General features: G+C 39.0%; 1 protein-coding gene across 2 annotated transcripts in view; it reads left to right on the top strand.

Annotated features, from left to right (window-relative positions):
* The window catches only part of chchd6b (coiled-coil-helix-coiled-coil-helix domain containing 6b), a 38,687-nt gene extending 32,695 nt beyond the window's left edge, over positions 1-5,992 (top strand). For both annotated transcript variants that reach the window (XM_005731320.2, XM_005731321.2), the window contains one exon: positions 5,809-5,992. In XM_005731320.2, coding sequence (XP_005731377.1) covers positions 5,809-5,977 — 169 coding nt within the window. In that variant the 3' untranslated portion in view covers positions 5,978-5,992. The remainder of the gene's footprint in view (positions 1-5,808) is intronic.
* Positions 5,993-10,804: the final 4,812 nt, after the last annotated feature.

Raw genomic sequence — 10,804 nt, 5'->3', positions numbered from 1 at the left:
TCTTCCATGTCCAATTAATGAAACAGACAGGTAGCTTACTGTAAGGATCTCTGTGCCGTCCAAAGCAATAGACTGCTAGTCATTACACGAGACAGGACCTGTCGGCGCCTTGAACCGGCAGAGATTTACCATGAGGACAGAAGGCTGCAGTCACTTAGACACTCTGCCTTTTTGACTGCCTCTAAAAGCATATGAAGAAACACAATTGTACAAGTTTACAGGACTCATTTATATTATTAATGGAGTAAATTAGATAGGTGAGGTTTTAGACAGGTTTATCTTAACAGCTCTTGTCATTCCAACCATTGGGGTAATAGTTACACCATTACATTTATTCACATTTCTTGAGGTCTTCAGGGATCAACTCGTATGCCAGAAACTCAGAGGAGCAGATTACCTCTAAATTAAATGTGCATATTTTTCTACTGGTTAGTGTTAGTTCTGTCTAACTGTCTAGACTGTTTTGATAAAACTTGCCCAGCTTGGGAGGTAGTGGCTGTAGGAAAGTATGCCTTTTATTCAATCTAATGGAACTAAACGGTAATATGTCTCTTTTCAGGTATCATGTCACGGCTCTATTAAAAGGAAATTCCACAGGCCTTGTTGTGAGTGGTTTTATGTAGGAAATATTTTCTATCTGCCGAATTGGACCCACCACGTGTGTCACTACAGAAGAAACATCCCTCTACCTGTTACTGTAGGGCCAGCTGATGACACAATACAATTTTATTAACTATATAGAATATAGTTTCAAAATAAGAATGAGAAGATGAAGAGTAATTGTTGCAATATTAATAGTAATAGTGCATTGATTTAAATGATTTTCTGCTTGATATGATGAGCAGAATTTCAGCACAGGCCCTTTGTGGAGTGACTAGGTATGTAAGCATACAGTATAGTCAATAACCTGATGTGTGTGTTTAATAAGCAAAGATGTGTATTAGAGTTAAGTTAATGTGATCTTTGGTATATTGATATTAAAGTGCTTTTTTTTTTTTTGGCCTAAAAATTCCTGTATGTAGGGGAAAAAAACTAACAAGGCAAAAATCTCATTGATATCAGTATCATTTTTTGGGGGGGAGCATTGGGACCTTGCATAAGAACATGCTGAACCAGCAAATTATTTAATGATCTAAAGATTACCTGGTGCTAATGGGGAACAAAGAGCATGTCGCCTCACTGAGAGGCAAATTATGAAATCATGTTCTAGATTGTATTTTACCGTGCAGAAATAATATGCTCAGGCTTTGATGCGATTTGTATTCTGTGCTTAAAAGCTACACTGTTTTTAAGGGGAAGTGTAGTTGTTAAAAGAAAAGGACAAATGACAGGGCACCAAACTGGAATTGAAACTGTTGATAGAAGGGAGAGTGATGGAAGGCGATAGCAGTCCCCTATCATTCCTAACTCGAGTGAGTCGTCCAAGCGCAAGTTTTCCTGATTGAAAAGTTATCAGTGATGAGATGTCACACAAACACACGTGCACATGCGCCTCTTATCTTGTTCCCGCATGTCACCTGTTTTAATGAAACACTGTCCTTATCCACTCCCATCTCTCTCTCCCTGTATTCCCACAAAGAGGTTGGCGGGGATCAATCAGCCAGGCCAACAGAGTGCGAATTTTTTATCCTACGTCCTTATCTGCCTTCAGCATTTCATCTGTCAGCATATGAAGATAAAGGGAGAGTTCTGTCTGTCTTCAGTCTTTGGGTTGTTCTAGATTTGAGATGAAGACTTTGTGTGTTCGCAGGAGTTGAGATTAAACTTGGTAAAGTTTTGGGCTGGTGTCATATCGTGTGAAGTGAGCTTAGGACTTAAGGATTGCCGCACACTTTGCAAAGGTAGGATAAGTGATTATTCCGACTACCAGAATAATCAAAGTTACTGAATTTAGTCAGGCATTAGACACCTCACAAGCTGTAGCTAAGTCTGCAGCTCTAATTTGATGTGATCTCAAAGTAAGATTTCTGCCGAACCACAATGTTGCGAGTGTTATCCATATGGCAGTTTAATAAAAGCTTGACAAAGCCTCCAACAATACACGATGCATGCTCTGCCATTTCTTTTGATCTCACCCCAGCCATGACATCTTTGATCCTCTCTTCTCTTCCTCTCCACTCAGCGTAATATTAAAAACCAAAAGTACAATGCCTCGGCTGCTTCTTTAAATGAAACCAAATCCTTGTCATCATACATTAATAACCATTCACACACATCACACACACGCACAAACACAAGCAGTACCATCTCAGACATGGAGAACAATAAAAAGCGGTGTCCTTATGATCTTCTCTTTTTCTTCTTATTGCCTAATTCCCCAGTGTCATGCTTTGCAGCAGACCAGAACTTGAGCTTTCTTCATAAAAGCCGCACACTGCCAAGGTGAGACAAAAAATAATGAGAAACTTTAACGATTTGAGCCTAATCTTTCCCCCTCAGTGCTGCACGTATTTATGCAAAACGTCACAGACAGAAAGCAATTGGAGTGTTATTTTGCTTCTTTTTCCCTGCAAAAGTTGGCTATCAGACTAGCTTTTTTTTTTTTTTAATAAGAGCTCACCTTTAATTTCAGTCAAACAAGGCAGTTGGTGCAGATTAGCAGAGGCAATTTTCTGCTTCAGATTCCATTATTAAAACACACGCTATCAAAAAGTTCCTCTTGTTGAATAGAAAAAAAGGATGATTTTCTTTTCTTGGGTTTGGATTAAGACCTTGTGGTTATTGTTGCTGTTATCTGCTATTCTTGGGGAGGAAATTCACAATGCCGACCAGCTCTCGAGATGCTCTCAAGTTAAACACCAGCCAATCTTATAATGTAATCAGGTGATTGAAAGCCCAAGCTGCTGATTTTTACCACAATAGCATAATTTACATTTTCTGTGCAATAGTACGAATACCTAGAAGCTGACCATTTCTGTCCCCACACATCAACATCTCTGTACCAAATTAATGTGGAATGGTCACATCACATAAAAGATTTACCCTTCTTCCTCGGCGCCGAGTGGCACGGCACCACATGATGTGGCAGAGGTTAAATGCAGATTATGATGATTGCTACTGGGCTACTGTTCGTCCATGCACGCTGCAAGGGCTATTTGTCATTTAATACATCACTGTCACATTCTCTCTCCTGCTCTCTCTCTCTCCCCCTTCTCTCTCCCAGGTTGCATTCACTTCTCTTTTCATGAATATTCTCTCCACCAGTGATTTATTTAATCCTGTCGCTCTACCCTCCACTGCACACGGAAGCGCGCACACACACACACACACAGAGCCACAGACACTGGGACTACACAATACACATACCAGTGCAGAGAAACTTCTCCCGCAGTCTTGTTTGTGCACACGGTTTATCTCATGGACACACATGCAGTGCATTCACAAGGTACAGATCAACGCACGCACGCACGCACGCGCACACACACACACACACACACACACACACACTCAGGCTTATTGTGTGTATTTGTCAGTGAAGGCAGGGACTGCTGAGCTCATTCATATGTAAAGGATGCATGATTCCGTAATTGCTTTCTGCGGTGGCATGACTGCAGTTCTTTATGTGTGTGTGTGCACATGCATGATCGTGCACATGAATACCAAGTGGTCAGCTTCCCAAAAAATAAAAGGCATGCCCCATCATGTCAGATGGTTTATTTGAAGTGATGGAAAACGTGCCTCCTTATCAAACTTAGAATTTCTGTTCTGTCTCTTATTTTAAAGACAGAAAAACTACCATCATATATGACATCATGCGGTAGATTAGACATTTATAGTATGTTAAGCTGTGATGATTGAGATAGTTTAGCTGGGGTCTGTACCCAAGAAAAGTTTGGATTATAAATACCTACAGTAGGTCTTGTTTGGAGTCACAGAGCAGAGAGAATTCTTATTTGAGTCTATTCTGTTCTGTTTTACTCTGTTCTATTCTAGTTCAGGCTTAAAGTTCATGCTTGATCTTGGAGAGAGCAGTGGGAAACAAATCTCACCTCAAGACAGTAAAGAATAATCATGACTAACAATTGGAAATGCAATAATAAAATAATTCCATGAAATTTCACTGCATATCATTTAACATGATCAAATGCCCGAGTGAAACTATTGAATTGGTTTTGAGGTGAGCTTTTTTTCAATTCGCATATTTTATTCTACTTCAATTTGACTCTAATCTGTATTCCGGTCCTAAATTTTTCACTTAAATTCCATTTCAGTCCTTTCTCTTAATTCTATTTTCTCATTTTCTCTTCTGATATATTTTATTGCATTCTATGCTGTGAAAAATAACCCAGCAAGAAAGGAGTGTGTGCAAAACATCAAACGGCTCTTTCCGAAATAAATTCCATCCATCATCTTCTACTAGTCATATTTCTTAGCTAATACAGGGTTGCCGGGGAGCCGAGCATTTTCCAGCTGACACAGATTTTTAGGCAAATGTATCATCTATAGAAAGTAATACTCTTAAACGATATCAGAGAATCTCACAAAAAGTAACCAAAATTTACAATGACAACAAATACTGAATGGCAGTGATCATGGCAGCACTGCATTAAAATGGACACATTTCTGCAAGGACTGAGCTTTCTTGAAACTACTGTTAATGCAAACAGGAGCTACATCAGTAAATTCAAGTTAATACTCAATCATGATATTAAACAATTTATTAAAAAAGATTAAAATCATCTAAAAGATCATCTTGTTGCTGCAAAAGCCAGGGTGTATGACATATGGTCAGCCTCTGCATCTGTGAAGGTACTACTAATACTGAACAACACAAGGCTTTACTTACTATAGCAACACAAAAAACTCACAATGGCAACAAGGATATCAGTTAATGGAAAGAAGAGACGGGGTCACCACATGGCCCAGCTTCTTAGTTCTTGAAGGCCCTCTTTAAAAACAAACTGACAAAGCTGAACAGAAAAGTGGTTGATGTTAACCAAAAACCGAAATGGGCATCATGGATTGATTAAGCGTCTTTGTGTTCATGTATTCCCGTGCGTGCACGTATGTGCGCGTACATATCCATATCCCAGTCCTTCCAGTTGCAAGTTCTTGTCACAACAGCAGGTAAATTACCACGAGCAACAGAGCACTCAAGGATTACCCTCTTATAGGATTAGCATTCGCTACCTGTATGCGCGTTTGTGCACGTGCGTATGTGCCGATCTCGTATTTCGTGGCTGCGGTTTCGATTGTGTGCTTTTCTCTACACACATGTACTGTACGTGTGAGTCAGATAAAAAGAAAAGAGAAAGTTTGACTTTGACTCCTAAGCTGCTTTGTTGATGCATTATTCATCTCTCCACAAGCTGCACCTTAAAGCCTTTGAAACTATCTTAGCTACTTCAACTGCGACTAAAACAAACCACAAACAGTCTCGCTTTTCTTTTTTCTTTTTTTTTGTTGTTGTTTTTTGGTTTATTTGCTCATCGTATGTACTTACACCAAACAGAAGCTGTTATTGCTAAAAGCAAGCTGAACTTAAAGGAATCACACCCGCCAGCGCTCATTTCCTTTGACCTCGTCTGTGTGGCTGTGGTTGAAATTTCCATTAAGCAATCACAGTTGGAAATAACAACTGTTTTGGTAGTTATTTTCCTGATTATCTGAATCAGTGTTTCGACAAACAGACGCTACAGCTTTGTGTTTCTCATGTGTGACAACTTCTATTTCTATTGCAGCTGAACTGACTTTACTATCTTGAGTTCACATAGTAGCATTTACAACCTTGATCTCTGGTCCTGGTGGGTGGGGGCGGTGATGTTGGCAAGCAGATTTGAGCTTTTCCTTCTCTCTGTGTGTTTCTAGACCCCAACATACTGAATATCTGTGCGCTGAGCTGCAGGCCAAGGTGCTCCAGTGCTACAAGGAAAATCCACAGGAGACTCTCCACTGCTCCAGCCTGGCCAAACAATACATGACCTGTGTCCATCAAGCAAAGAAGGTAGGGCACAGAAGTCATCTTTGTCAGCTTTAGTATCTTTTGCATGTGATATTTATTCGAAGGTTTGCTTAATTCGGCGTATTAGTGTGCAGTTTGTGTTGCTCTAAATAGTTTCTCTTATCATTCATTCCGCTCAAATTTCCTTTGAGAGATGTACCAATGTCCCTTTTTTTTTAAAGCTGTGGTTTTCAAAGTTGTTGTTGTTGTTGTTCGGGTTTTTTTTCCTGGCTTGCCAGAAGGAAAAAAAGAAGAAGAAAAAAAAGTTCCTTGCACACAAAAAAACGACAATAAAAAAGGATCCAAGTTGAGTTTTAGCAAAATAAAGGTCAGAGCGTTACCATCAACAAACTCTTGTTTATTTTCCTTTATTCCATATTTGGAGCGAGGGACACATAAGGACATATTTTTAAAGCCTTCTTCCCCCTGTGAAGACGAGAGAGAAGGCTGGCTTGAATGAGTCAGACCTAGAAGGAGTTTGACAGCCAGACTGACAGTGGACCAGAAGGGTGCAGAGACAAAGAATCCCTTCAGTACCTACACAGAATCAGTTAACTTCTGAGAATCACCATCTACGTGTTTGTTACTTTGACACTTCGAGTAGAAAGTTAAATCAATACAACGTGCTCATTGAGCGGATTTATAAGTCACCAGGCGTGCACTGTGTTTGGGGACTTTCTGATAGGAAGATTACACCATTATTAGTGTATTAAAATCAGTTTTGGCATTCAGTGCATTGAAATGCATTCTGTTTTCTGCAGATGCTTTTGCAAATAGTGTTCAGACCCTATGCTTATCTACAAAGTGCTTATTTTAGCCAATTTCTCCATCAAAAAAACAATAATGAATGGGCCAATTTGCACATTATTATCATGACAAAATGCACTGATACGGCTCCAAAGTAGATAAAAGCCACAAAACAACAATTGGTGAATTTGGCAGTTTAAACGGTTGATAAAAGCAAAGCAAAGGCTCACAATAAAAGCAATCAGTCTTTTTAAACTGGTTCAAAAGATCAGCTTGCTATTGGGATGTTGCTCTTTGAGGAAATACAGTGCATTTGAGTTTGTATATTAGACCAGTGTTTGTATGCATGTGCTATATAAATTCTCATAAGAAGTGTTTTTGTTTTTTTAAAGAATAGACGGTACTGCACAATAAAGCCAAACAGTTTTTGTTTTCTTTGAAGCCGGCCGAGTTTTAATTCATATCCAATTAGGCAGATCTTTGACTGTGAATGGAGAATGAAGGAGAAAACACTACGGAGGCTGAAAGAGGGCAGCTTAAAGGGAAAATGAATGAAAGGCAAAGATCCAGTCTATATAAAGCACATCAGCACTGTGCCCATACATTTATACTGTTTTATATTGAAGAGAAATAAAAAGTTCCTAACTTTCATCTTGGTAGAAAGAGGATGGATTTGACTGATGTAGATAAACACAACATAGTTCATTTTGTCCTAAATATAGTTTTAGATCTCTGAATTTGCCACTATTGGCCACGTTTTTGAATCACTTTATACTATATCCCAGATTTAATTTTCTACTAGGGTGCTGCTTTATTTCAGTTTTTTGCTTTCTTACTTGAAAAACCAGTTTCGAATCAGGACATTTTATCACTGACATCTTCTATGTCTAACCTTTCTTTATAGGGATAATCTAACAGATTAAATCTTTCTTTTAAAGAGTAACCTGTACTACTCGTTTGAAGATGCTGGGCTTTTCAGTTTGACCTTTAAGACTTTTGAGATTTCTATCCCAAGTTGACGCGTAAAAAGCCATATAAATGTTTCTGGATTTAAACTAGAAATATGGAAACCTAAAAGATTCCATATGTAAGCGTGGCCTTAAACTATCTCCATCTAATATTTTGTCATGTATTAGGATATCCTTTTTTCCTTCCCGCTTCCCTTATCCACCCATCTTCTATATTATCTGTTCATCCGTGGATCTTTTCCTGGTGCTGTTGTGATTGATCCCCCCTTTTTCTTTTAGTCACCATCCTCCATGGTTGCCATAAAGCTTTTTTTCGCTGAACACATTGTCACATTAACCGGTGTTTAGCTCTGTTCTGCACTGCTGCCCGTGGAGCTCTCTTACATCTTATTCAGGTCTGACTATGTATGTTTGCCTCATCCTAAACCCACCCCTGGGGAGACACTTTGCATATTTCATACATGGGGATAAAAAATCACTAATTTGGCTAATATGGCAAGTAAACTTTAGCAAGTAATTACACATTGCATTAGGGTTACTAGCAGGGAGGGAGTACTGATAATGGACAGATGGCGCCAGTGAAAGTAGTAGTAGTAGTAATGAATCCAGGAAAAAGGTTTCAAACAAAGATTTTATGTGAGGGACCAGTGCATGCTTGCTAGTTATTCTAGTGGAGGTAATAGTTACTGTACTCTGTGTTTATTTATTCAGCTTTAGCTTTTAGCAACACAACATCCATCATGTTCTTTACTACTTATCCAAATCAGAGTTTCAGGATTTGAGGGGGGCTGGAGCCCATCTCAGCCACTATAGGGCAACAGGCTGGACACACCCTGGCCAGATTACCAATCCACTGCACAGAGACACACAACAACACATGCTACATTCACATGTGTTTAGTTTAGAATCACCAGTGGACTTAATGCGCATGCCTTTGGACTGTTTGAGGTAGCAGGAGTACCTGGAGTGAAAAGTGCAATATTGTATAAACCCCCTGTGGGAAAAGGCCCTGGTCGATTGTTATACTGTGAGGTGACATCATGCACAAATTTATCAATATATTCGCCCATCATTAATACATTTCTCATAAAGCTCCAGTAGGCGGAAAAGTTCCCCTCCCTCTACCTGTCTGTTCCAAAACTTCCCCAACAAGATGAGCACAGGTATGTGGAAGTGCTTCATATAAGTGCAGACTTTTGGCTACACACGGGATTCAAACCAGTCTCCCTTTGCATAGCCTACTGTAAAACCTGAAAGCAAAGTGATCTGTTTTATAAATTACAAAAAAAGAAGCATTCCTTACACTGCAGGTACTTAGCTTAGGATCCTCAGATTTTTGTTTATTGTTCTTTAAGATTAAACTAATCCTAAAATATCCCTCAGTGTAAACAGAAAATGTTAATATCTAATCTGATATAATTTAATTTGTCAGTCTATGTTCACACTTTGAAACTGTTAAAACAATAAAACTCAAGTTTCACTTAGTTTTGGAATCTGGAGTGCAGATTGAGTGTAATGTGCACGCGAAAACTAATTTTAATATTGTCTTTTGATCACAGACCTCTGTCCAGGAATTATCCGTTTTATAGAACTTGGTGTTTTCTGAGTTTTTATGGAGCTATTTAGTAATGCTGGGTTAGACTACGTTTGGAATGATGCCCAAATGAAGTATAAAAGAGAGGGTAGATGAGTAGACCTCCCAGCAGAGCCCCCTGATCAGTCAGCCTTAATGAAAAGAAATAAGTGGGTTCTCCCAAGACCCCTCTGGACATGCAGACAGCTGTCCGGTCTGCTTCTCTGTAAATGGATCTGACAGGGCCAGCAGCTTGGCAGAGCAGAGCACTTGGACGAGCGTTTCACAAGCAAAAAGGTTCAGCACTTGCTCCAGGTGGAAAAGGGTCAACAGGGAGCAATATGCACTGCAGATTTAGTCATTAGAGAGAGCACTGCATCATATTTCATTATGAAATATAATGTTCTATAGACCCTGGAGAAAATGTTTTGTTATGGTCGAGACTGTTAATAATAGAGCTAGTGCCTGTGCTTGCTCCTGTTGTTGTAAAGGGAAACTGATGTTTTTTACTTTTTAAAAAATCGGAATAGGACATGTTTTAGAAAATTCTATTTATTGCTCCAGGAAATACTTGAAAAAGACTGTCACAAGAAAATCTCCAATTTTCAACCAGCTTTTACATAATGTGTGATTTCTAAATTGGATGCATCATTTGGGAAATGTCTCAAATCTGTTATCCTTCATAATTTTGTAATTTTAAAAAACTGTTTTTCTCCTTGAGTGAATGACTGATACATCATATTTTTGAGATGTTGGTTTACAGAGATTTTTGTTTGAATTAACGAGCAGAGTAAACTGGCTTTCATAGCCTGATAAAATAGAAATTAAAAAAAGACATGCAACATTTGGATGCAGTGATTTTTTTTTTTTTTTTGTTCTCTGCGGTGCAACAATAACACAACTGCTCAATAGGCAGCAAAGCTTTTAGCCTGGTGAAAACCTCCAGACAGCTTAAAGGCTCTGTTCTTTTGTTATCTGCATTTGCTTGTAAGGATTTTCAGAAGCAGACACATTCTTTCCTATGATTAAAGGGAGAAAGCTGTATTTTTCTGACAAATTACTCGTTGTCTGAAGTGGATACCTTATGGTTCACACATCATCGTTTTCTCTCTTTTGGCTCTTTCTTTCTGAAGCATGACAGCTATTGAATAGCACATGTCTGCCTAAAAGCTAAATCTTAGTTATTTTTGTTGTCCACCAGACACTCGTGTAAGCAAAGTTCACATTTGTGTACATCAGCAGTAGGCTCATACGATTTAGTGGTCAATCCTGTCAATTCCACAGAGCTGAGAGTGACTCATATGACTTTCCAAGAGTTTATTCATGTAGACGCTGCCATATATTTCTGTTACTCTCAATCGGAGTGTCTATGCTCGCCAATCAATCTGCCAATAAAACCAGCGGCTTGCTTATCTGTCTTTTCTGCCAGAGTCTTGATCTGAACATCACTAGAGTATCTATCTCAATTTTTTCTGTCTCTCACTTGAAGTCCACCCAACTCACTATCTGCAGCGGCACAGCCTTCCTTATGTCACTCAGAGGTTCTTTTATGTTTTATGATTCATGCATGGATGC

Source organism: Pundamilia nyererei, unplaced genomic scaffold (assembly GCF_000239375.1).
Source record: "Pundamilia nyererei isolate P.nyererei 1_Seehausen unplaced genomic scaffold, PunNye1.0 scaffold00042, whole genome shotgun sequence".
NCBI lineage: Eukaryota > Metazoa > Chordata > Actinopteri > Cichliformes > Cichlidae > Pundamilia > Pundamilia nyererei.
Note: the sequence above shows the minus strand (reverse complement) of the source record. Positions and strands in the feature narration are given on the sequence as shown.